Here is a 26923-nt window from a genome sequence, read left to right as displayed (position 1 = left end):
TTCATTTGCTTTTGTTATACAAAATGCCCGAGGTTCTTTTGGCTTATGGTTCTGGAGGTTGGAGAAATCTAAGAGTGTGTCACCAGTATGTGTTCAGCTTCCTAGAGATTCAGGCTTCCTGACAGGTCAGCTCACAGCAGAGAAGCAGAAGGAGAAATGTAGGGGTGAGGCATGTGCTCCAGATGGGGAGCAGTGCCAGGCAGAAGTGACACCAGCCTGCTGTCATGATGCCTAACTCCTGTCCAAGGGAACTACATTAATGCGTCACGAGGGTAGCAGCCTCATAATCAAACTGTCAGCCTCTTGACAGTGTTATGCTGGGGACCAATGCCAACCAGACCTCTTCCTCTTGAGTATCTTTGCTCTTGACCACCCCAAGCACACTTTACTTGTGAGGCCTTGAGGTTCTTACCTAAATAAGAAATTTCAGGGCTTCAGGGGATTCCCGATCCCAAGTTGGACCTAGCTTAAGTCCCACAATAGCAAACAAGGTAACTTCATAAAATAAAGAATAATAAAGGAAAGAAGGGTTGCAAAGAAAACCAACCATACAATTCCTGAGAAACAACAATTAGAAATTGGTGGTGTTACTGGGTACCTGTGGCTCACACTATAATCCTATGTATTAGGAGACTGTGATCTAAGGATTGTGATTTGAAGCCAACTGTGCCTGGCTGGTTGTGGTGGCTCACACCTGTAATCCTAGCTACTCAGGAGGCTGAGATCTGAGGTTAGCAGTTCAAAGCCAGCCCCGGCACTAAAAAAACGGTGAGGTTCTTATCTCCAATTAACCACAAGAAAGCCAGGAGTAGCCCTGTGGCTCAAGGAGTAGCCTTGGGCTAAAGAGCTCAGGGACAGCGCCTAAGCCCAGACTCCAAGCCCCATGACCTGAAAAAAAAAAAAAGTTCCCTGGAGGTATGGCTCAAATGGTGCCTGCTGTTGGTAAAAGAGTTGATCAAGGGCACAAGATTCTGAGTTTATACCCCGGTACTGGCACACACATATGCAGGCACACATATGGAGGAAGGAAGGGATTAATCCAACCACAAGGTACAATTCTTTACATTTCATATGCTTTTCATATTTCTCATATTGCTATCAGTAGAAATAGGCAATTTTCTATAGCCAAATCAGAGTGAAGCAAGTGATTCTTTTGAATATCTCTGTGGTTGACACATCCTAGCACTCTGAGTCAAGCTCAAGGAATGTTCATTTGCAAATATTTCAAATACTCTACCCCCTGAGGAAAGAAAATCACTCATACCAGTTCCTTTGGCTGAAAGCCCCAGGGGTCTATCTTTTCATTTTCTACACCACCTCTGACTTAATGTTCTAATCATATTAAACAAGTGTGACTTAAATACTTTAACAAAACTTTACCATTGTACTTTCACAACAACTGAGTCCACAAGCTTATCACTATGGTTATTTCTTTTATAGTGTACACTGAAATTTAATATTTTCTCCTCCTGTCTTCCCTCTCCTAAGACACTGAGTCTGAAGTAGGGTGCAGGCCAGGAGAGGTGTGAAGGCCTAAATACATGATTAAGACAAATAGCAACCATGAATGTGCTAACACACAAACTATTTGCTTAAGCTCTATTTTGGGAAAACGGATTCTTTCATTAAGTTTTGTTTTCAATACAGAGGTGTCATTTACATTGAACTATTATATACAAAGAAGCTCCCCATGTTTTGAAAGATATATATGTAGAGTTTTAGCTATCGGCTTCCTTATATTTTCTGTAGAGGGTACTTTGTAAAATATGATTAAATGTATCATGACCCTCAAGAAATCTTCCATGTTTTCATCTTCTGTGAGAGAGATATAATGAAAACAAAATGACTATATAGATCTAAAAATTATTTTAGTGTTCCTTGCAGGAAGGAAGCCAATAGAAACAAGTACAAAAAAAAAGAGGAAGAGAGCAAAAAAAAAAAAATCTACCCAGTAATTCCTTGGGTACTAGGTCCCTGATCATTTTTATGCATTTCCTTCTCACATTCACGTTGAACACAGAAGACAGGCACACAGAAGCTGTTGCATGCATGCACGATCTAAGAATCAAATGCTTTCAGAAGAGGAAACTTTTGACATTGGACTTGTGGGAGACAAATCTGTTGCAGAGGTGGCTCATTTCCCTCCATTACTGACCTCCCTCTCTCTTGCACTTCTAGTTTCCTTGCTTTGTAGCTGGATATGTTTGTTTGCTAACCTCTTTTGTTGCTGAGAATGTCATGTGACTAAGTTCTAGTCAAAGGGATATGAGCAAAAGTGACATGTGCATCCTTCAGGTCACAGCCTTTAAATGCCAGGGCCTGTCCCCTGTCCTCTGCCCCCTCTTCCTGGTGGCTGGAATGCAATGGGGTTGAGTTATTTCAGACCAACCAGGCAGGAACAAATCTCTTAGATACAGTGCCAGACTGAGGTGTGGGTCCCTGACAACGGGTGCCAGGAGACCAGGAGGACTTTATGTGAGAAACAGACTGCAAGCCTGTGGTTATTTTAGTTCTGGGTACCAGCAGCCAAATAAATGTAGGTAAATACACAATGCTTGTAAGTTCAGAAAATGCTTATCTAAAGATCATACACTGCAGACTAGTGGGAGAGGGTTTCAAGGGAATAGTATAAATAAAGAAATGGAAAATCTGGGGGCAAGAGGAAGGATGTCAAACACTGGAGATAGAACGGGAGGAAGGACCAGATGCTAGCAGATCCTTTCTAACCTCCCCCAAAGGTTTGGGAGAAGTACCAAGAAGTACCATGAGGACAGTGTAGGACAGGTGTGTAGGAGGATGGAAGACTGAAATAACACCATTCCCACGCAAAATACATGGGGAGAATCATTCTGGCTTATAGAAGACACATTCAGCCAGGCCCAAAAGGGTTTTTCCAAGTTGAGGTGGAAATAACTATTCTAGCGTTTTCTGACTGACTGTATTAAAATCAACCTGGGTAACGTGTTAAAAACTGCAAGCTTCTGGTTCCACTCCAGAAGTAATAGGATTTTTTTCCCACTTTTTTCTTGTGCTGGTCCTGGGGCTCGAACTCAGTGCCTCCCTTATCTTTTCTCACTCAGAGCTGGCCCTCTGCCACTTGAGCCACAGCTCCACATAGGGCCTTTTGGGGGGGGGGTGGTAAATGGAGATAAAGGGTTTCACGGACTTTCGTGCCCAGACTGGCTTTGGACCGTGATCTTCAGATCCCGGCTTCCTGCGTAGTGAGGATTACAGGCCACCAGGCCTGGCTAAGTCCCAGGATTTCTTTCTTTTCTAAGCGAAGTCTTCGGTGCTCGACAGCGGAAAGACTACGTCAAAAATTTTCCTGAAGTATCTATAAGCCAGTTCCAGGCCCGGGCTCTCGGCAAGCACCAAAGGCCCGGCCGAGACAGGTGCACGGCGCGGCAGAAGCCTCCACTCACTTAGCCGGCCAGCCACGCGGAGGCCACGCCCCACCGGAAGCTGCGGCGCGCGCGGCGCCCGCCCCCGTTGCTATGGAGACGCGGCCCTGGACGAGTCCATGGTGAGCCGCGGGGGGGGTGCAGAGGCCCAGCCGACCCCCTCCGCCGCCTGAGCCCGAGGCGGCCGCGGGGCTGCGCGTCCGGTGGTCTCCCGCCACGCCCGCGCAGGGCGCCGCACGAGGCCGGGCGAGGCCCTCGGACAGCGGACCTCCTTCTCGGAGCCCGAGCGAACCGGACGCCAGGGGCGCCGCCCCCCCTTCCCGAACCCGGCCGATGGGAGCGGCTGTATTTGAACTAAACGGCCTTCGCGGGCCGCCGCCGCCGCCGCCGCTGCTGCCGTCGCCGCCGCCGCCGCCCGGGCTTCGCCGCCGCCCGTTTCCATTCCCCGCCCCCGGTTCCCGCTGAGCCGCGGCCGCCGCGGGAAGCATCCGCCCCCGGGGTAAGGGCGGGCCCCTAACCGCCACCGCCCGGCGGCCTCCCGGGGCCCCCTCTCCCGTCGGGTTGCGCCGCTGCTCCTGCGGCCGGGCCGGCGCTGGGGGGTGGGGGCCGGGTCCCCGAAAACGACACCTTGTAGTCCTGGGGCTCGACCTCGGGGCCTGAGCGCTCTCCCCGGGCGTGTCTGCTCAAGGCTGGCGCTCTACCACTTGAGACACAGCGCCCCTGCCAGCTTTTTGCTGCCCCATTGACGATAGAGGGGGGTCTCACAGCCCCACCAGACCGGGCTGGCCTCGAACCGCCATCCTCAGGGCCGAGCCTCCCGAGTCGCCGGGACTACAGGGCCGGAGGCGCGGGCGCCCGGCTGACACCACGAGGGGTGGGTGGGGCGCCCCGAGAGGAGCTGCGGGAAGAAGGGGTTCACCTGCCCGACCTTCTCCTCGCCAGTAGACGATGCTTGAGATACGAGACAAACCGCTTCCTGCACCATCGGAACTGTAGTCGCCTCTCCGGCTCCCGTCTCAAGCCGCCCAGGGCCGAGATGCTGAACTCCACCGACGACCTGGAGTCCGAGACCGAGAACACCGACGAGCTGCCCGCCCTGGAGCTGTGTGACACCGCGTCCAGCGAAAAGATTTCCATCGGCACCCCCGAAAAGACTGGGTACCCCGACTCAGTGTACGTGACGGCAGCGAATGTGTTTCGGGGCATTCGAATCGAAAAGTCGCCAGAGAAAGCCTTAATAAAGTACGGGAGCGAACCCCTGCAGTCCCTGCCCCAGCATGAGGACGAGTCCTTGCAGCGTTTGTCCTACGAGCTGGCCTTCAGTACCCTTAAGTGTGAGTAGCCGCACCGGCCCCAACCCCGGCGCCCGAGGAGGGGACATCTTTAGATAGGTGTGGAGCACTCTCACGGAAAGGATCAGGAGACAACTGGACCAGGAAGGAGAATAAGAGTTCCCTGCACAGCCGGGCACAGGTGGCTCACGCCTGTCATGCTAGCTACTCAGGAGGCTGAGATCTGAGGATCACGGTTCAGAGCCAGCCCGGGCACAAAAGTCCACGAGACTGTTATCTCCAGTGGGCTACCAGAAACCAGGAAGGGCCCTGTGGTTCAAGGCATAGGATGGTAGCCTTGAGCTGAAGAGCTGAGGGGCATCGCTCAGGCCCAGAGTTCAAGTCCCACGACTGACCCAAAAGAAAAAAAAAAAAAAAAAGAGCTCACCGGACAATCTAGTTTAAATCGCCTTGCATATTTATTTGCATCGCATCCTTGCGTCATTTCGTTTTGTATTTTTGTTGATGAGCTTTCACAAGTGTAAAGCCATGAGGAGAGAGCAGAGAGAGGAACAGAAACAAAACAAAATACAGCATGTTAAAGGCTAGTACTAGGGCTGTGAGTGGTAGAGCAATGATATGGTTGAAACCCTAATACAACCCAAAGCCAAACATTCCTTTCTCCTCATTAAAAAAAAAAAGACCGACGGGGCCGGGAGTTTGGCCTAGTGGTTAAGGTGCTTGCCTAGCATGCAGGAGGACCCGGGTTTGATTCCTCGGTACCACATACATAGAAAAAAGCTGGAAGTGGTGCTGAGGCTCAAGTGGTAGAGCTCTAGCCTTGAGAAAGTCCAAGGACAGTGCTCAGGCCCTGAGCTCAAGCCCAGGACTGGCAAAAAAAAAAAAAAAAAAAAAAAACCTAAGTAAAAATCCCCTTAAAAGTGAAAATCGGGCTAGGAAGGTAGCTTAGTGGTAGAGTACTTGTCTAGCATGCATGAAACCTTGGGTGCCATTTCTCAGCACCAATACATAGAAAAAAGCCAGAAGTAGCCCTGTAGCTCAAGTGGTAGAATGCTCAAGCAAAAAAAGCACAGGGACAGCATTCAGGCCCAGAGTTTAAGCTCCACAACCGACAAAAACAACAAAATCAAATAAAAAAGAGTGCATGGAGCTTGGCATCAGAGGCTCATTCCTGTAATCCTACATACTACTCAGGAGGCTGAGGTCTCAGGATTCAAGTTCAAAGATAGCCTGAGCAGGAAAGGCTGTGAGACATCTTCAGTTAACTACCAAAAAGCTGGAAATGGCACTGGGATAGAGTGCTAGCCTGGAGCACAAAATCTGAGAGAGAGCACCTAGGTCCTGAGTTCAAGCCCCAGGATACACACTCTCTCTCTCTCCCTCTCCCCCTCCCTCCCTCTCCCCCTCCCTCCCTCTCTCTCTCTCTCTCTCTCTCTCTCTCTCTCTCTCTCTCTCTCTCTCTCTCTCTCTTTCTCTCTCTTTCTCTCTCCCCCCCCCCCACAAGTGCTTCACCAATAGTCCTCTTTTTTATTAGATCCCATTGCCCTATTTTTTTTTTCCAGTCCTGGGGCTTGAACTCAGGGCCTGGGCACTGTCATTGGACACTTTTTTGTTGTTCAAGGCTAGTGCCCTGCACATGAGCCACAGTGTCACTTCCAGCTTTTTCTGTGTTTGTGGTACTGAGGAATCAAATCCAAGGCTTCATGTATGCTAGGTGAGAACTCTACCACTAGGCCAAACTTTCAGCTCTCATTGCCGTATTTTTTAGAGTAAATGGAAAAAAATAAGCAAAATCTTGCTTATGTAATGTATACACCTTTGGCTTTTTTTCTTTTTCTTTTTCTTTTTCTAGTCCTGGGGTTTGAACTCAGGGCTTGAGCACTGTCCTTGGACTTTCTCAAGGCTAGAACTCTACCACTTGAGCCACAGTACCACTTCCAGCTTTTCTATGAATGTGGTACCAAGTAATCCAACCTGGGTCTTCCGTGCATGCTAGGCAAGCACTCTACCACTAGGCCAAACTCCCCACCATGTTTTTAGTTGGATACTGGGGTTTTAAATTCAGGGCCTTATTTAGTTTACTTAGTTGAAGCCTGTCACTTGAGCCATGCCGCCACTGTGGCTTTTTGCTGGTTAGTTTGGAGATGGAGTCTAGTGAAATTTCTTCTAGAGCTGGTTTTGAATGATCAGATCTCAGTATTGTGAGTATCTAAGGTCATAGTTGTGCGCCACTGACACACCCAGCTAAGATACTTTACTCTTTCTTTAAAAAAATTAATAATGTCAGTGTGGGGCTTGAGCCACAGCACCACTTCCAGCTTTTCTATGTATGTGGTACCAAGGAATCGAACCCGGGCCTTTGTGCATGCTAGGCAAGCACTCTACTACCACTAGGCCAACTCTTAGCCTGTAAAAGGAAAGGTTTTTAATCTGGTGATTTACGAAAGACTTTATCAGTGTGCTTTCTTTGGCTACTTACACAGGCTGGTTACAGGACTAGGATGAGGGAGGCACCACGGTGTCATGAGAAGAGCAGGCATTTCCACACTCTGTGGGGTTGAGTCCCCTAATCTGCCGCCCGCTGTGTACTGTGCACATTATTTAATTATTCTGTGCCTTGTTTCCTGTAATAGGATCGTTGTGGAAGATTAGGTGAATATATGAAAAGCCTTTAGAACAACTTCTAACACACATAATAGAGTGTTATATAAATTTTATATGTACAAGGATAATACTTTGTACATTTGCAACCCAGAGGTGATAATTGTTTTGCTCTAGATACCAATGCAGTGTTGGCAAAACCAGGGCTTATGGTCCTTCCTTCTGCTGCTTGTGCTTGGCAGCTATACGGCCCTTGCAGGTCTGCCATGGTGGAAGCCTTTCAAGCTTATCCTGACTTTGCTTTCTGTAACATATTTGGGCTTTACTCAGAAGTATGAAGCTGATAACAATTGGTTTGCATTTATAAGGATTCTAACCTTGTATGATTCCTCCATACGTTGAGAGACTAAAACATAGATAATGCTTCCTGAAAGACTTCCTCTAAATATTCTAGTTTCTGCTCTCATATTAATTTTTCACTTCCCAAATAAGGAATGAATGAACATTTTTTTTTTTTTTTGCCAGTCCTGGGTTTGAGCTCAGGGCCTGAGCACTGTCCTTGGACTTTCTCAAGGCTAGAGCTCTACCACTTGAGCCTCAGCACTACTTTCTATGTATGTGGTACCAAGGAATCGAACCTGGGTCTTCGTGCATGCTAGGCAAGTACTCTACCACTAGGCCAAACTCCCCGCCCACGAATGAATATATTGTTTTTTATCGTCGGGGTAATATATAGAGGGGTTACAGTTACACTCGCTAGGTAGTAGGTACATTACTTCTCACACATTGATACCCCTTCTCATGTTTTTGTCCCCATTTCCCTCCCCCCATTTCCATGAATATTGAATGAATTGAAACTGCCCCTCCCTCTCTCCCTTACATTTTCTCTCCCTCTCACACACACAGACACACACACACTCAATGCTGTGGAGGTTTTAAAATATGTCTACTTGTCTTCACTTAGTACCTTTATGATAATTATTCCATGTTCTCTTCTTTAGCGACTGTCCTCACAGATTTATTTTTTTTTTTTTGAGGGCTTGGTCATGGGGCTTGAACTCAGGGCCTGGGTAGTATCCCTGAGCTTTTTCACCCAAGGCTAGCACTCTACCACCTTCGGCCACAGTACCACTTTTAGTGGTTAATTGGAGATAAGAGTTTCATGAACATCCCTGCCCAGGCTGGCTTTGAACCATGATCCTTAGATCTCAGCCATTTGCTGGCCATTTGCTGGACTCTGTTGGCTCACGCCTGTAAGCCTATGTACTAAAGAGGCTGAGACCTGAGGATGGCATTACAAAGCCAACTGGGGCACAAAAGTCTATAAGACTCTGTGTGCAATTAACCACCCCCACCACAACAACAAAAACTGGAAGTGGAGCTTTGGCTCAAGCAGTAATCCTAACCTTGAGCACAAAGCTCACACAAGCCCAGGACCTGAGTTTAGTCCCCAGGACTGGCAGAGACAACCAAAACCAACCAACCAACCAACCAAACAGAATTGCATAGCAGAAGAGGGGACCCTACCCATTCATCTCCCAAGGGCAGCGAAGCCCTTAATCCTGATACCAACAGTCCTCAACCTAAAACTAATAATAGAACAGCCGTCCTAAGGAATTAGCCAAGCAGTACTTCAAAAGAGAAGTCATGCCTAACTATATCAATAAGATTCTCTCTAGTATCTTCTTTTTTTTTTTTAACCAGTCGTGGGCTTGAACTCAGGGCCTGAGCACTGTCCTTGGATTTTTCTCAAGGCTAGAGATCTACCACTTGAGCCTCATCACCACTTCTGACTTTTTTCTATGTATGTGGTACCAAGGAATCGAACCTGGGTCTTCATGCATGCTAGGCAAGCATTCTACCACTAGGCCAAACTCCCGGCCCTCTTCTTTTTTATTTATTTTTATTTTATTTTTTCTCTCTAGTATCTTCTAAGAGCCATAGATTCAAGGTCAGAATTTCTTTTTTCTTTTTGCCAGTCTTGGGCTTGAGCTCAGGGCTTGAGTACTGTCTTTGGACTTTCTCAAGGCTAGAACTCCACCATTTTAACCTTAGCACCACTTCCGGCTTTATTCTATGTATGTGGTACCGAGGAATTGAGCCTGGGTCTTCATGCATGCTAGGCAAGCACTCTACCACTAGGCCAAACTCCCAGCCCAAGGTCAGAATTTCTTTCTGATCACTTTGGTTGTTCAGATGGCAAGGCTCTATAATTCCATGTGGAGCCTGGGCCTTGATAAAGATTCTAATTATTGTCAACTAAGTCTTTATTTACAGCTTTAGTATTTCTGATGCCAGACATCTCCCATTTCTTGCAGATCAAGATATTTTGGAAACTATATTAATAGACAGCTATATCTTCCCAAGTACCACAATAGTAAGTATACAACTTTTAAAATTAATTTGTCTGATTATTTTTTAGAAAGTATTAAAGAATCGAAATATTTCAATATAACCAGGTTGCTTAATATTGAGGCTTCTTCAAAACATGGACTCTCCTTTTTTTTGGTCAGTCCTGGGACTTGAACTCAGGGCCTGAGCTTTCCCAAGGGTAACATGCTCTACCACTTGAGCCACAGCACCATTTCCAGCTTTTTCTATGTATGTGGTACCAAGGAATTGAACCTATGTATTAGTGCATGCTAGATAGGCACTCTACCACCAGGCCAAACTCCCGGCCCTCTTTTCTACTTTTTATTCTAACCAAACTATGCAAAAATGATTATTTTCCCTCGTTGTTATGAGAAATAATGGTCTTGTGCAATATTGCTATTGAATGTTGTCTACTTTTCTTTGTACATTTCCCTGTTATGTGTTAGCCAGATCATTTGAGCAGTCTTATTATTGTGATGCTATATGATTTCCAAGATAGAAAATTCCAAAATCGTGTTATTACTGATAATGAAGAGTCCATACCAGAAGTTCAAGAAGTTGAGAACCTTCTTAACAGGTAATTAATTGTACAAGTGAAATAGACCTTAGTGTGTTCATTGCTAAACCTGTGAACATTTTAACTTGTAGCTGTCCACGAGTATTAAAATTTATTGAGAAAAAAAGACTAAATATTCTGTTTAAAATTAAATTGCTTTGACAGCTTCAATTGCAAGATTTACATATAAGCATGGAGGGAATCATTAATAGTATATAATATTTCTAGCACATAAATTAAACTTCATTTGGAGTAGCTATTATTTGTTTTTTAAGTACTTAAAAACAACTACCATAATTACCAGGTATCAATTGAGAAAATCCCAACCCTATGAAGAAAACTCACGATTTTGCCAAAATGGAAAAAAAATTCATTTGGTTAGGAACAAACTAATGTTTTAATTTTTTCTTTGTCGTGGGGCTTGAACTCAGGGCCTGGGCACTGTCTCTGAGCTTTTGTGCTCAATTTAGCACACTATCACGTGAGTCTCTGCTCCATTTCCAGCTTTTTTGGTGGTTAATTGGAGGTAAGAGTCATTCAGACTTTCCTGCCCAGGTCGGCTTCAAATTGCGATCCTTACATATCAGCCTTCTGAGTAGCTAGGATTATAGGTGTGAGTCACTGGTGCCTGGACAATTTTTTTTTAAATTAGTATGAAGGAGTTGTACAGGGAATTGTTCATGTGACATCTCCATCCACAAACATATGTATTTCAATTGATCTCACCCCATCACTCTTCCTCAGTGCTAATTCAACTCCCTTGTAAAGAGTCAATGAATTTATATATGCAGAGTCTTCAGAAGAACTTTTTTTTTTGTCTGTCATGGGACTTGAACTGTAGGCCTGGGCATTGTCCCTGAGTTCTTCAGCTCAAGGCTACCTCCCTACCTCGTGAGCCACAGGGCCACTTCTGGGTTTTCTGGTGGTTAATTGGAGATAAGAGTCTCACAGAGGGCCAGGAGTTTGGCCTAGTGGTTAAAGTGTTTGCCTAGCATGCATGAAGACCCAGGTTCAATTCCTCGGTACCACATATAGAAAAAAGCCACAAGTGGTCCTGAGGTTCAAGTGGTAGAGCTCTAGCCTTGAGAAAGTCCAAGGACAGTGCTCAGGCCCTGAGGTCAAGCCCAGGACTGGCAAAAAAAAAAAAAAAAAAAAGAGTCTCACAGACTTTAGTCCCCTGGCTGGCTTTGAACCTTGATCCTCAGATCTCAGCCTCCTGAGAAGCTAGGATTATAGGTGTGAGCCACCATGCCCTTAGAACAACTTTTAACAGCGACAGTTCTATTGTTGTTTTTTCCACTTCAACCAGATAATTTCTTATTTACTGTTTTGGTTTCCTGTCATGCTTTGATTTTTAATGTGTACTAAAATTGTATCAAGGGTTTTCCTGTCATGCTTTGATTTTTAATGTGTACTAAAATTGTATCAAGGGTTTTCACTATGATATTTCAGACCTGTAGAGGCTGTGTTTTGCTCACAATAACCCTCTCTCTTCATACCAAACACCATGAAGCTTACTACGAGGAAAGGAGTTCCTGCTTCAAAGGGTAGCAAGAACTCATTAAACTAGTGCCTGTAAAATGTGCAGCTTCAAACCAGACACTTAGTAAGTGCTCCAGAAATGATCAGTATTACTGAATTGTGACCTAGAATTTGTGTGTGGAAATGTCACCTCTGATGTGGCAGCTTTGGGAGGTGTCCAGGCCATGTGGCTTTGCCCTCTTGAATAGAGTAGTGCAGTTGCTGAAGAGCGTGCAGGACTGGGTTTGTTCTCTTGCATTTTTGCCTTTTGCCAGCTGCCACATGTGGCTCAGCAGAAGGGCCCTCACCAGAGGCCAGTGCCTGCATCTCCTGAACTGTGAGAAACAAACAGCTTTCTTTATAAATTCCTCAAGTCTCCAACATTTTCCAACATATTTTCTCCTCTCCCCTCCCCTCCCCTCCCCTTCTCTCCCCTCCCCTCCCCTCCCTTGGGCTTTCTCAAGGCTAGTGTTTTATCATTTGAGCCACAGCACCACTTCCAGCTTTTTCTGTGTATGTAGTGCAAGGACTAGAACCCAGGGTTTCATGCAAGCTAGGCAAGCACTCTACCACTAAGCCACACTCCTGGCCCCTTCAGCATTCTCTCTTAGCAGTACAAACGAGATGAAGACACTGCTGACTATAGTTTTTGCTATTATGTTGTTGAAGTTCAATAGAAAGCAAGATAGAGTAACTGATAGAGTATTGCAGGAAGATATTTACCTTGTGAAGTCTGAAATAATTGTCAGTATGTCTCATTTCATGTTGTTATGGGCCATTCAAGCCATTGAAATGATGGAAAGCTGAGGCCATAGCATGCATGAGGTACTCTTACTCTGATACGTTGACAAGGTGACCCAGGTGAAGCTCATGTACATTATAGTCATGAGAAACTGTGGGATGGGGCGGAACACAAGCCATCAGACGTGTTCACTGGTAGACTAGTGAAGAGCCAGTGCCTGCTTACTGTTTGGGTTTTGGGGAAAGCTGCTTCCCTAGATAGACATGAGTTAGGCACAGAAAGTTCGGTGGAACAGCGCGCCATTGCACAGCCTCTCCATTACTCTTCCTGGGCTTCTCTCAGTTTTTGTTGGATAAACAAAACAGGACTGGAGAAGGGAAGGGGAGCAGCAAACTGGTGAGACCAAGGGGGAAGTGATGCGGCAGTGATGCTGGCGCAGGGAAGAAAGAGGGAGAAACAGGAGGCAGGAGGTAACCAGGTTCAACAAGAAATGTCCCAATACCTTACATATGTAACTGTGACCCCTGTCTACATCCCCTGGCAGTGAAATTGAATTAAAAAAGAAGTGTAAAAAAAGACTTAGGAGGCTTTCATGGCCATCACAACTGGTCTCTGAGGGGCCAATGTGAGCTGAGGTTGGGCTGAATCAGCCAGAAGAGCCACAGGAAGTAAGGAAGACCTGCCTGGCGTCATCAGCAGGAGACTAGCTGACCATTCAATGGGGCACAGGTGTGTGGAACAAGGCAAACCAAGGGCATGGCCTCGGAGGCCAGCGGGACTGAGCACATTGCAGCTCACAAGAGCACGCCTCCTGTAGTACTCACGCTCCTCCTGCCCCCATGGTGCTGTCCTCCCTTTGGACACAACAGATCTGGTTACACTCTTGTGATGCAGCCTGCCCACGTCTTCTCTTTTCCACCACTACCTTCCAAGTCACCCCACTACAATCTGTCACGTGCTCTACTCCAAACATTCCTCATCTGATTTCCACACCTATTCCACAAGGAAGGGGGGCTCAAACTCAGGCCCTAGGTGCTGTCCTTGCACTTTTGTGCTCAAGGCTAGCGCCCTATCACTTGAAGCACAGCTCCACTTCTAGCTTTTTTGGTGGTTTATTGGAGGTAAGAGTCCCATGGACTTTTCTGCTCAGGCTGACTGTGAACTGTGAACTGTAGATCTCAGCTTTTTGAGTAAGTACAACTACAGGTATGGACCCTGGTACCAGGCCAGGTACAGTGCTTTTTTTTTTTTTTTTTTTTTTTTTTTGCCAGTCCTAGGCTTGGGCTCAGGGCCTGAGCACTGTCCTTGGATTTTCTCAAGGCTAGGGCTCTACCACTTGAGCCTCAGCTCCATTTCTGTCTTTTAGGTACAGTGCTTTTTAAAAATATAATTATATGGTCGTGATAGTCTTAGATAGACTTGTCCTACTATAAGCAGCTGAAAAACCGGATCAGATCCATGAGGTAAAGATTTTGAGTATGAGATAGGAAGTAGCACAAAAACTTGATCTCTGAGAACAGGAAACCAAGGAGTTGAGCCATAGAACAGCCTTGGCTTTCAGCCTAGAGGTTCCTTCTAAACTGTAACAAAGGAAGTGGAAAATGGCAGTCCTGCTGAGGTAAGAAAACACATCCATATTTTCAAGGGTAGATGCTCTTTCTTTTATTAAGTGGGAAAATACTTTACTTTGAAAGATTTATGAATATTAAACTACGTGAAGATGAATCATTTATTCACATAGATTCTTTTTCTTTCTCATGCCTTTAATCTCAGCTCCTTAAGAGGCAGAGGTCAGGAGGATCAAGATTCAAGGCCAATGCAGACAAAAAGTTATCGAGACCCCATCTTAAACAAGCTGACCACAGTGTCACATAGTCTATAATCCTAGACACGAGGGAGGTGTAGACAGGACATCTGTGGTCATCCACTGGCCCAGGCAAAAAGTATAAGACCTTATCTAAGCAGTAAGTTTAAAAAGGCAAATCAGAGAAGTGGCACTGGTGGCAGCATGCTTGCCTTGTAAGTGCAAGGTCCTGAGTTCAAATCCTAGTACCATCAAAAAATTCTAAATGTGGTTTGTTAATATTTCTAATGGAGATTTGAATCTCAAGTACAACAGTCATCAAGAATGAATTCTCTATCTCTAGTTTTAAGACAAAATTGGCTGCAGCATTGGCAAGATGTCGAATCAAACATGATGCCCTTTCAATATACCAGATTCTGCCAGAAGAAGTTAGGAAGCAGGAACTAAGGGCCTCTACCTTGCCACTTTATGCTTGGATAAATACCTGTAAAGTCAGGTAAGAGTTATAATCAAATTCTTTACTCATAGGTTAGATCTCCATCTTCTGAAAATAATTTGATAAGAAATAGTATTTTTGCTGGGTGCTCATAGCTTATGTCTTAGTCTTAGCTATTCAGGAGGCTGAAATCTGAGGATCGCAGCTCAAAGCACTCTGGTCAAGAAAGTCCGTAAGACTCATCATTTTTCTTTTGGTCTGTCATGGGAGTGAACTCTGGGCCTGGGCGCTGTCCCTGAGCTCTTCAGCCCAAGGCTAGTACTCTATTGTGCCTCAGTACCACTTCTGGTTTTCTGGGGGTGGGGTTAATTGGAGATGAGTCTCACTGACTTTCATGCCCAGGCTGGTTTTGAACTGTGATTCTCAGATCTCAGCCTCCTGAGTAGCTAGGATTACAGGTGTGAGCCACCACACTCAGCAAGACTTGTCATTTAACCATCAAAAAACAAAGGTTGAAAGTGAGGCTGTAGTTCAAGAGATAGAGTGCTAGCCTTGAGCAAAAATGCTCAGGGACGGCACCCAGACCCAGAGTTCAAGCTCCAGGACTGGCACCAAAACAAAATAAAACCCCTAATACAATACCCCTCCCCCAAGAAACAGTACTTCTTTTAGCCAGGAGTGGATGGCACATGCCTGTAATCCTAGCTACTCCAGAAGCTGAGACCTGAGGATCAAGGTTTGAAGTAAGCCTGCACAGAAAAGACCATGAGACTCCATTTCCAATTAACTAGCAAAATGCCTGACTGAAAATGTGGTTCAAGTAGTAGAGCACCATGGGGGAAGAAGAAGGGAATAACAGGGTATGAGCCATGTTATTCCATGTTACCAGCTGTTAATTAAGAAGAGGTCTCACAGGTATGCTTGGCTAAACCATTGTTTTTTGTGCTAGTCCTGGGGCTTGAACGCAGTGCCTGAGCACTGTCCTTGGGCTTTCTCAAGGCTAGACCTCTATTACTTGAGCCACAGCACCACTTCTGCCTTTTTCTATGTATATAGTACTGAGGAATTGAACCCAGGTCTTCGTGCATGCTAGGCAAGCACTCTACCACTAGACCAAACTTCTGGCCTCTGGCTAAATAATTTTTGGCTAAAATTATAAGTTTTTAATTATATGTTTTATAATTTTCTTTGTTCCTAGAAATTTATTAATCATTAATATAAAATACATTGCAATGTATTATAATTGTCCCCTAATGTGTATTTACAGCCCTGAAAATGTTTTTAGCAATTTGAAGAGGAAAGGCTATAATAGAGTCAAATCTGTACTACACATTGATGGAAAAGTCTTTGCTGTGGACCAACATTGCTGTGATGTTTTAATTTTTCCATCTCATCTTAAGAGTGATCTTATCAGTACAGATCTATTTAAAGAGTACAAACTTATTTTTCAGGTAAAGTACTATTTGCTTTCTGAACCAACCCTACTTTGCCAAACTCTCTCCACCTAAGAATAAGATCTGACCCTTTATGTTTGTGGTATTATCAGAGAGGTTTCTAAGACCAGAGCTGGGCTATCTCCTGGGCTGTCTTTGCAGGGCTCCTGCTAGACCTTGGCCTACAAGTGTGATGTGAGGTCTAAAGTACATATGGCTCTCCACTCAATAGGGAGCTTGCTGGCAGTGGAAAGGTTGTAGATTTTCCTTCTTTAGGAGGGAGGACTCCAGAGAAGCTGCAAGCTCCAGGTAACTACAAGAAGCTATCTTTTCTTACTTCCATGGACAATATCCTAGCACCATCCTGTGTATACAAGTGCAGTGTGGAACACTTCTTTTCCCCAATAAGGCCTTTATATTGTGCAATGCAGGAAGAGAGTATGAGATAGAATGTGATTTCCATACACTAAAAAAGAAATAGTTCCAATGCAAGTGGTTGAATTCATACTTATATCCTTCCATTCCAATTGTGAGATCCTGAGATCCAGTGGAGTCTTCTACGGTTTGTCCTTTCCCGGCCCCTGTAGTCCTGCACACAGTCTCTTACCTTGTCAAGCATTGACAACAGCAGCACAGGTCTGGAAGGCCTACTTTGACAATTGTATTTTACATGGCGATTTGTATTTCTGTGACCCATCAGCAGTGTAGTTTAGCTAACAGTGTTCTGGGAAAGAAAGAAGTGGTCATGGCAGATGAAGGATTTTCATGAAGGGGTAAGAATGGGACTAAGACCTTACTACTCTATTCATTCTATTTAAAGATTTTTAGTATGGCTTCATTGCTAGTGAAAACTTAAACGCTAGTTACAGTGGTTGCTAGCCAGTTAAGTACTTTATTGTCAATAAATTAACTATCTTTGTTACCTTTTATTTAGACATATTTAGTTTTAAACTAAAAGGGATGAGGTATCACTTTAAGATCTCTACTTAGAATTTTCTTTTATCTAAAGCAAGAAATCTGCTTATGTCTCTAGTCATGCCCTTTGAAACTGTAATCATACTATTATCTTGTAGGACAAATCTCGAAGTCTTGCTGTCCATTCTGTAAGGGCTTTATTAAATATGGATGATGATATCTTAATGGTCAATACAGGTTCATGGTACACAGTGGCTCATATGTCAATCTTAACAAGCAATAACACCACAAAAATCTTTGTATGTGGAGTACAGTCACGAGCTAAAGATCCTGACCTGAAGAAACTATTCACAAAAATGGGATGTAAAAGTATGTATAATTTTTTATGATTACTGTTCCAAAACATAGAAAATTAAATATGAATTTACTACTTTTTGTAGTGATTTTTTGGCAGTTGAGGGGCTTGAACTCTGGGCCTGGGTACTGTCTCTGAGCTCTTCAGCACAAGGCCACTATTCTACCCTTGAGCCACAGTACCACGTCCGGTTTTTTGATGGTTAATTGGAGATAAGAGTCTCAGAGACTTTCTTGCCTGGGCTGGCTTTGAACCATGATCCTCAGATCTCAGCCTCCTGAGTAGTAGTGTCTAGGATTATAGGCCTGAGCATCCAGTGCCTGGCCCTGTAGTGGGAAATTTTTATATGGAGCTATCTTCCTAAAATCCTCATTAAGCTATGTCAGGCTCTTCTTGTTTAATGTTGAATTAAAGTAACATTTTAGTACTTCGGAATTAATATTTAGCTCTGACCTAATTTGAGGCTTGAACAACAAGTAGTTGGTTCTCATTGAATAGATAAAATCATATCCACACTAGGCGCTGGTGGCTCATACCTGTAATCCTAGCTACTACTCAGGAAGCTGAGATGTGAGGAGTATGATTAAAAGCCAGTCCAGGCAGGCAAGTTTGTGAGACTCTGATCTCTAACTAACCATCTAAAAGCCAGAAGTGGGGCTGTGGCTCAAGGAGTAAGATACTGTAGCCTTCAGCATAAAAAGCTTAGGGAAAAAAATAAATAAATAAAAATTAAAAAAAAAAAACAAGAGATCTGGGGCTGGGAGTTTGGCCTAGTGGTAGAGTGCTTACCTAGCATGCATGAAGAACCACAATTGTTTCTTTGGTACCATATACTAGAAAAAAGCCAGGAGTGGTGCTCTGGTTTAAGTGGTACAGTGCCAGCATTGAGAAAGTCCAAGGACAGTGCTCAGGCCCTGAGCCCAAGTCCAGGACTGGCAAATAAATAAATAAATAGATAGATAGATAAATAGATAAATAAATAAATAGCTTAGGGTCAGGGTTGGGAGTGTAGCCTAGTGGTAGAGTGCTTACGTAGCATGCATGAAGCCCTGGGTTCAATTAATTGCTACCACATACACAGAAAAAGCCGGCACTGTGGCTCAATTGGTAGAGCACTAGCCTTGAGCAAAAAGTGTCCAAGGACAGTGCCCAGGCCTGGAGTTCAAGCCCCAGGGTGGGAGGGGGAGGGGAGAGAGAGAAAGAGAGAGAGAGAGGGAGAGAGAGAAAGAGAGAGAGAGAGAGAGAGAGAGAGGGAGAGAGAGAGGGAAGCTTAGGGACAGTGCCCAGGCCCTAGTTCAAGCCCCAGGACTAGCCATCTTCCATATTCAAATTCACATTTTGTTATTGGTTCAGTGAGGTTGACAAAGTAAGTAAAACTTTGGTAGCATCACAGAGCCAGGGAGACAGAAGGGTCTGTACAGGGCATGTAGCCTGATACATGTGCCAACTCTCACTTGGAACAGGAAGCAGGACAGAAGCATGCATAGTGATCGCAGGCTCCTTCAGCTCCCTGGAAGGCCTGGAGCCCAGACATCTTCATTTCCAAGTGGATTCTGGTGATGAGGACCACCAGTGTAATTTTAAAGATCTAGAGGAGAATTGAGAACCAAAAACATACAACACTTAAGGTCAACCAATAAATGACACTGGGTTTGAGCACCAAATATAAAGTAAGTGAAGCCAGGTACAGTGGCTCATGCCTGTAATCCTAGCTACTCAGGAGGCTGAGATCTGATGATAAAGGTTCAAAGCCGACCTGGGTACAAAAGGACCTGAGACTCTTATCTCCAATTAACCCCTAGAAAACAGATGTGGCTTGGCTCCAGGGTAGAGCAGTAGCCTTGAGCTGAAGAGCTCAGGGACAACACCCAGGCCCAGGGATAGGGTGGTAGCCTTGAACTGAAGAGCTCAAGGACAGTGCCTAGGCCCAAGTTCAAGCTCCATGACCCACCCCCCCCAATAAAAAAAAAGTCAGTGAAGTGGCGCTGTGACTCGAGTGATAGCTAGCTTTGAGCTGAAGAGCTTGGGGGCAATACCCAGGCCCAGAGTTCAAGCCCCATGACTGAAAGAAAAAAAAAAGTGGATGGGGTTAGCAGTAAATTAACAAAGAGAAATAAGAAAATTGATGGTCAGGAGACAATATCTAGACTAAAGCCCGGAAAGGGTAAGTCAAATTATAGGAAAGAGGATAGGCATTGAAAAGGAATAACTATATTTTAAACTAGGGAGTTTCCAAAGTAGATTGAAAAAAAACTAAGCTACAGATTCAAGAAGACTTGTGAATACTAATATGAATAAATATATGGCTAAATAAATTATGGTATTTATTTCACCAGAAAATTCATGTTAGAAACCTAATCCCCAAATGATTAGTGCTAGAAGGGACTAATGCTGTAGATTGAAGAATACAAAATGAATAAAGATACTTTGTATTTTGTGTGTGTCAGTAATGGGCAAATAAAAGTACTAACCATAAAAGGGAAAAATGGAAGGGTAGGCTTGAGCTAAAGAGCTCATGGACAATGCCCCGGCCCAGAGTTCAAGCCCCAAAATGGACAAGAAAAAAAAAAGGAAAAATGGATTGCATTGTTGGGCTCCAGAAAAAAAATAATTGAAAAACAAGAGTTCATACAAGGACATACAAAAAAAAAGTAATGAGAGAGGAGGCATATATCTTGATGAAAACTTTTTTTTTTTTTTTGCCAGTCCTGGGCTTGAGCTCAGGGCCTGAGCACTGTCCTTGCACTTTCTCAAGGCTAGAGCTCTACCACTTGAGCCTCAGCACCACTTCTGGCTTTTTTCTATGTATGTAGTACCGAGGAATTGAACCCGGTCTTTGTGCATGCTAGGTAAGCACTCTACCACTAGGCCACATTCCCGGCCTGAAAACTTGTTTTTTTTTTTTTTTTTTTTTTTTTTTTAAATCAGTACTGTACAGAGAATTCTTATAAAAAAAAAAAAAAAAAAAAAGCTAATGCGAGTAGCCTGGTGTGGTGGTTCATGCCTATAATCCTAGCTATACAGGAGGCTGAGATCTGAGGATTTCAGTTCAAGACCAACCCTGGACACTAAAGTCTAGTGAGACTCTTATCTCCAATTAACCACCAGAAAACCAGAAGTGGCTCAAGGGGTAGGGTGGTAGCTTTGAGCTGAAAAGCTCAGGGACAATGCCCAGACCCAGAGTTCAAGCCCCACAACCGATAAAAACAAAAACAAAAGATGATAGGACAAGAGAAAATGTGCAAGAGATACGGCCAAAAAAAGGATAGTCAGATGCCAAAAGAAGACATAAAAATTAACGATCAGGGGGCTGCACCTTGCCATGACCTGCCTGCCGAAGGTAAGATTAAGAAGACAGGCAGTGGTGAGTGTTGGCAAGCCAGAAACATCAGCGATGCACAGCACTGCTGGTGACTGGAATGTGTAGTCATACATGTGTAGTTCAGTTGTTGCTGAAGTTGAACATGTGCTCATGTCATCAAGTATTTCATACTCAGCTTTCTGACCCTTTCCATGCCTCCCCCCCCCCCCCCCCCGTGCATACGTGGTTCCCCAAAGCTACTGTAGCATTGTTTCCCATAGTTTGGGTTCAGCACCTCTGACTGTGTCTCATAGTTTTGATGGTTTGGGGTAGGATCACAGGATATAAAAGAGAACGAGACAGGAAAGGGCAGTAAGTGGTATGGAGCATGTACTGTGTATGAGACTATGCCAAACTCTCACAGCACACCACTATCAGGTGGGAATGCTGCCAAAACAGATGAATAAACTAGATGGCTTCTCTATAAGCAAAGTGGACGGTGACACTGGGAGGGAAGCTTGCTTGTTTCTGTAGCCCAGTTTCCACTGAGGCTGCTACATCAAGCTCAAACTGGAGGCAGCAGGCAGGCAGCTGGCCACTGGAGAATGCTGTGGTTGGTTGTATTTGATAACAATGCCCAAACAAATCCATGTTTAGCAAAAAGGAAATTAAGAAAATTTAATCTGAAATTCAGAATTTAAAAAAGTAATTTTTAACAAAATCACATTTAGGAAAATTCCTATAGGGATTTATGTCCCTTTAAAAAATCTATACCAGGTCAACTTTGTGTGAGGTTGAAGACTTTGAAATGAGTAACATACTGTGATTGTCCTCAGATTTTTCACTACTCTGAATTACTTTTTTTCCTCCTAGATATTGAGATTCTTCATGAGACATTCATTAACATTGAATCCAAGGACCACAGGTTACAGAAAGTCAAAGTGATTTTGCTGCTGCCTCGCTGTTCTGGACTGGGTGTCAGCAACCCTGTAGAATTCATTTTAAATGAACATGAAGGTACTGACATTTCACTTAGGTCTGTCAAAGTCCGCTGTGTTCTGACCCATTGGTTTCTATTTGGGGAAGTACGTCTCTCCGGTGCTCGTTCTGGCTGTGCACATTCTTCTCTGTGTACATGACAAGGCTGCCTTACAGAAAGTCAGGGGAAAGCAATATCTCGGTGTACTCAGTGCTCTTTTTGAAAACCAGTATTAAAACTGAACGTAATGACCTTCACTAAGTTTTTTTTTTTTTTTAAATCAGTCCTGGGCTTGAGCTCAGGGCCTGAGCCCTGTCCTTGGACTTTCTCAAGGCTAGAGCTCTGCCACTTGAGCCTCAGCACCACTTCTGGCTTTTTTTTTTTTTTTTTTTCTATGTATGTAGTACCGGGGAATCAAACCCAGGTTTTCGTGCATGCTAGGCAAGCACTCAACCACTAGGCCAAACTCCCGGCCCCAACCTTCACTAAGTTTTAAAATGTGAAGTTAGTATGTTGATAGGGCCTATTTCATTTTGGTAGATATTTTTTGGGAAAATTTCTTTTTTTTTTCTTTTTGGTCATGAGACTGGAACTCTGGGCCTGGGTGCTGTCCCTGAGTTCTTCAGCTCAAGGCTACAGCCCTACTCCCTGAGCCTCAGTGCCACTTCTGGTTTTCTAGTTGTTTAGTGGAGATAAGAGTCTCACAGACTTCAGTGCTGGGGCTGGCTTTGAGCTGTGATCTTCAGATCTCAGCCTCCTGAGTAGCTAGGATTATAGGTGTGAGCCATCACACCCAGCTGGGAAAATTTCTATCAGTAGGCAAAATGATTAGAAAGCAATAGGCAGTAGGTGGAAAGTAGCAGAGAGTGATGCATGTAAAGTACTCATATACTTTTGAAATTTAGATACAGACTTACTTAAAGATCACTCGCAAGGAGGTGCCTCTGAAGATAAGCTTCTAGTTCTCGCTCAGCAGCAGTACGAACAGCTCATACACGCAATGAAATGTAAGTTCTCATCTGTACTAGTATATAAAAACAGATTTCATAGCAGAGACATGGAAATTATCTGTGAGAAAGCAAGGAACAAAATTTCCAGAACACTCAGTCTTATAATAGTTTAGTTTTTTTTTTTTTTTTTTTTTTTTTGCCAGTCCTGGGCTTGAGCTCAGGGCCTGAGCACTGTCCTTGGACTTTCTCAAGGCTAGAGCTCTACCACTTGAGCCTCAGCACCACTTCTGGCTTTTTTTCTATGTATGTGGTACCGAGGAATCGAACCTGGGTCTTTGTGCATGCTAGGCAAAGCACTCTACCACTAGGCCAAACTCCCGGCCCCCAATTTAGTTATTTTAATCAATGTAATCTAGGTCTTTAAAATATGCCTTTCATTTTAAACAAAGGCTAATAAACGTAATTTAATAATTTCTGCTGAGTAATTTGTACATCTATAATTATACATGTTACTAATGATTTTTTTAAATTTATATTTTTGGTGCTGGTCCTGGAGGTTGAACTCAGGGCTGGGGTACTGCCCTGAGCTTTTTTTTTCCTCAAGGTATATCACTACCCACTTGAGCCACAGCTTCACTTTCAGCAGTTTTGGTGTTTAGTTGGAGATAAGAGTCTGAAGGATTTTTTTTTTTGGGGGGGGGGGACCTGGGCTAGCTCAGAACTACCATCCTCAGATGTCAGCCTTCTGAGTAGCTAGGATTAAAACTGTGAGCTACCAGCATTCAACTTGGTTTTTGTAAAATTTGAGACAGGGTTTGCTGTGTCGTCCATGCTTGCCTTGAACTTTAGTCCTACCTAAACTCCAAGGGTTCTGATGACAGGTGTGAGCAACTATGCCCAGCCTGCTGTAAGCTCAGTTCTGATGCCAAATTAGCATTATATCTGGCAGTCCTTAATGTTGTAACAGCTTATATTATTGAAAGATGTACTCTAGATTGAGTTGTATAATTTCTCCACAAAACAGGTAAGCAAAGGTCTTACTGAGTCAAGGGTTTGACTCCAAATTTTGATGGACATGAGTAAAAACTCCATTTGAAATCAGTCATGTATGGGGCCGGGAGTTTAGCCTAGTGGTAGAGTGTTTGCCTAGCATGCATGAAGACCCGGGTTTGATTCCTCGGTACCATATACATAGAAAAAAAAAAATCCAGAAATGGTGCTGAGGCCCAAGTGGTAGAGCTCTAGCCTTGAGAAAGTCCAAGGACAGTGCTCAGGCCCTGAGCTCAAGCCCAGGACTGGCAAAAAAAAAAAAAAAAAAAAGCTCAGAGGCAGCACCCAGGGCCTTAAACCCTATATCAGACCAAAAAAAAAAAAAGAAATCAGTCGTGTAAAAGATAACTTTGTTCTGTCTTACTATAAAAATAATTTTTAAAATATGTGCATCCCGAAGCACAGCACAGTGCTAGCAGGCACTAGGTGCTGCTACAATCCGCCCCGGCTCCTACAGAACTTGGATTCTCATTCTACTGTCTGTTCCTAGGGCCTTTTTTTTTTTTTTTTTTTCCCTGTCATGGGGCTTGCACTCGGCCTGGGCACTGTCCCTGAGCTCTTCACTCAAGATTACAACCCTAACCCTTGAGCCACAGTCCCACTTCCCATTTTCTAGTGGTTAATTGGAGGGAAGAGTCTTCATGGGTCTTTAGATTTTTAGTGCCTGAGCTGGCTTTGAACCACAAGCCTTAGATTTCAGCCTCTTGAGTAGCTAAGATTACAGGCAGGAGCCACCCTGCCCGGCCCTAGAGTGTTCTAAGCTAAGAGATGATGCAGGTGGTAGAAGAATGTCTGCCAGCCATGCGCATGGTAGACTGCAGTGTGTGTCTATGTAACTAGGAACTTTGGAACTTTCAATTTCATAGAGTACCCTTGGATTTACTTACTGAGCCAAACCTGCCTTGCTAGTAGATGCTTCTGGTTTTTTTTTTTTGTTGTTTGTTTGTTGGTTTGTTTTTTGTTTTTTTGCCAGTCCTAGGTTTGAGCTCAGGGCCTGAGCACTGTCCTTGGACTTTCTCAAGGCTAGAGCTCTAGCACTTGAGCCTCAGCACCACTTCCGGCTTTTTTTGTATGTGGGATTAAGGAATTGAACCCAGGTCTTCATGCATGCCAGCCATAGGTGCTTCTGTTTTAAAGGAGAGTCACTCAGGCACCTATGGAAATAGCAGCCCCCAAACCTGGTGGTGTTGATAGCAATACATGCCTGGAAACAGCAAATTTGCACTGGTTTGTTAACGGGGTCATCATTTTAATCACATCTTCTTTAAATATAGTTACTAAGGCCCAAGCCGTTGTTTACTGTACATGCTCAGTTTATCCACAAGAAAATGAAGCAGTTGTCAAGAAAGCACTGGAATTACAAGACCAGGGGATTAAGATACAACCTTACAGGTAAGAAAAGGATGCTACAAAACAACAAAATGATCAAATTTTTATGACAATAAAAATATATGAGTTTCTCAGTTGTCTAAAAATAACACACTTGGGGCCAGGAGTTTGACCTAGTGGTAGAGTGCTTGCCTAGCATGTACGAAGTCCTGGGTTTGATTCCTCGGTACCACATACATAGAAAAGCTGGAAATGGTGCTGTAGTTCAAGTGGTAAAGCGCTAGCCTTGAGAAAGCCCAAGAACAGTGCTCAGGCCCTGAGTTCAAGCCCCAGGACTGGTGAAAATAAAAATACACTTCCTTCTCACTAGACTTTTATTTCACAGTACTGGGGATTGAACTTACAGCCTCACATCTGCAATGCAGGTGCTCTACTACGAGCTACATCTTCATCTCCATGTTTGCCTTGCTTATTTTCCAGGTAGGGTTTATGCCCAGACCATTTTAGGCTGTGCTTCTCTGTGTTGCAGGAGATGACAGCTGTTGGGCACTGCACACAGCTGGTAGGCTTCCAGTGGAAGAACAGGCGTGTATATGGTACCCAGCCATTCAGTGAGATGGAGTTTCTCATGAACTTGAATGCACAGGCTGGCCTGAAATCACAATCCTCCATTCCCTGTCTCTCAAGTAGCAAAGATTACATGTGTGAGCCACCATGTGTGGCTCAAGTTCTTAGTGTGATTTAGTTTGTACTTTTTAATAAAAATTATTTTCCGCTGGGCATAGTGGCTCATGTCTGTAATCCTAGCTACTCAGGAGGCTGAGATCTGAGGATCAAAATTCAAAGCCAGCCCAGGCACAAAAGGACCTTTGACTCTTATCGCCAATTAACCCTTAGAAAATGGGAAGTGGGGCATAGCTCAGGGTAGGGCAGTAGCCTTGAGCTGAAGAGCACAGGGACAGCACCCAGTCCAAGTTCAAGCCCCATGACCCACCAAAAAAATATATTTTTTTCTCCATTTCACTAGTGGACATGTTAATCACACAGCAGCATGTCCTTTCTTGCCGACTTTTCCATCTTTAGTGGTTTCTCTTGGTGGCTAACAGCTAACATCATACCCTGAAAGCTTCTATATCTTCAAATACAAGGGGCTACAAAGGGCTTTCAATTGAACATGTTGGTTGGTTTATGTGTATAATGCATCTTGATGTCACCTCCTCCATCATGCTCCCCCTCCCCCTGAAAGTAACATAACAATGGCGAAATTGCCATCTAGTGGCAGAGAGCAGTATTGCAGATATGTTTGTGATTCAGCCATTATTGCAGGCATATTTGTGAAACACCCCTGTTTGTCATTCACTATGTTGTGAATGCACAACATATTTGCTAACTATGGGGACAAAACAGCTGCAGCAAACATGACAAAAGGGAGGAGCACCTGTTTTCTATTGCATGATTCCCATGCTTTCTTGCTCTTCATTCAGTGCAGTGGCCTCCTGCCTTGATGGAAACCTACTAATTTATCACATGCTGCATGGCTATTTTCTTGCCCGCTGCCATGGCCAGTTTAACTGTACCTCACCCTCTCTGCTCACAGCTGGCTCTTTATTTGGCTCGGTGTTTATGTTATTTTGTGTTACTGCTTGGACTGACTAGTTTCCCCAACTAAATGATAACTGAATGATGATTGTTTTGTTTTGTTTTTTTTTTTGCCCAGTCCTGGGGCTTCAACTTGAGGCCTGAGCACTATCCTTGGACTTTCTCAAATCTAGTGCTCTACTACGTGACCACAGCTTTTTCTATGTATGTGGTACAGAGGAATCAAACCCAGGTGTTCCTGCATGCTAGGCAAGCACTCTACTACTAGGCCAAACTCCTGGTCCCT

The 26923-nt window shown here is 44.2% G+C and overlaps 1 protein-coding gene across 2 annotated transcripts in view; it reads left to right on the top strand.

The window, feature by feature from the left end:
- Positions 1-3662: 3662 nt before the first annotated feature.
- The window catches only part of Nsun7 (NOP2/Sun RNA methyltransferase family member 7), a 28267-nt gene continuing 5006 nt past the window's right edge, over positions 3663-26923 (top strand). Inside the window, exons 1-10 of one of the 2 annotated variants that reach the window (XM_090343683.1) lie at positions 3663-3900; positions 4347-4735; positions 9613-9671; positions 10114-10244; positions 14634-14786; positions 15994-16177; positions 17233-17443; positions 21604-21747; positions 22615-22716; positions 24984-25101. In XM_090343683.1, coding sequence (XP_090199809.1) covers positions 4438-4735; positions 9613-9671; positions 10114-10244; positions 14634-14786; positions 15994-16177; positions 17233-17443; positions 21604-21747; positions 22615-22716; positions 24984-25101 — 1400 coding nt within the window. In that variant the 5' untranslated portion in view covers positions 3663-3900; positions 4347-4437. Of the gene's footprint in view, positions 3901-4343; positions 4736-9612; positions 9672-10113; positions 10245-14633; positions 14787-15993; positions 16178-17232; positions 17444-21603; positions 21748-22614; positions 22717-24983; positions 25102-26923 lie in introns of both variants that reach the window. The other variant, XM_090343682.1, reaches the window with a different exon arrangement.

The sequence above is a fragment of the Megascapheus bottae genome, chromosome 13, assembly GCF_031878675.1.
Source record: "Megascapheus bottae isolate mThoBot1 chromosome 13, mThoBot2.hap1, whole genome shotgun sequence".
In the NCBI taxonomy this organism is placed as follows: domain Eukaryota; kingdom Metazoa; phylum Chordata; class Mammalia; order Rodentia; family Geomyidae; genus Megascapheus; species Megascapheus bottae.
Note: the sequence above shows the minus strand (reverse complement) of the source record. Positions and strands in the feature narration are given on the sequence as shown.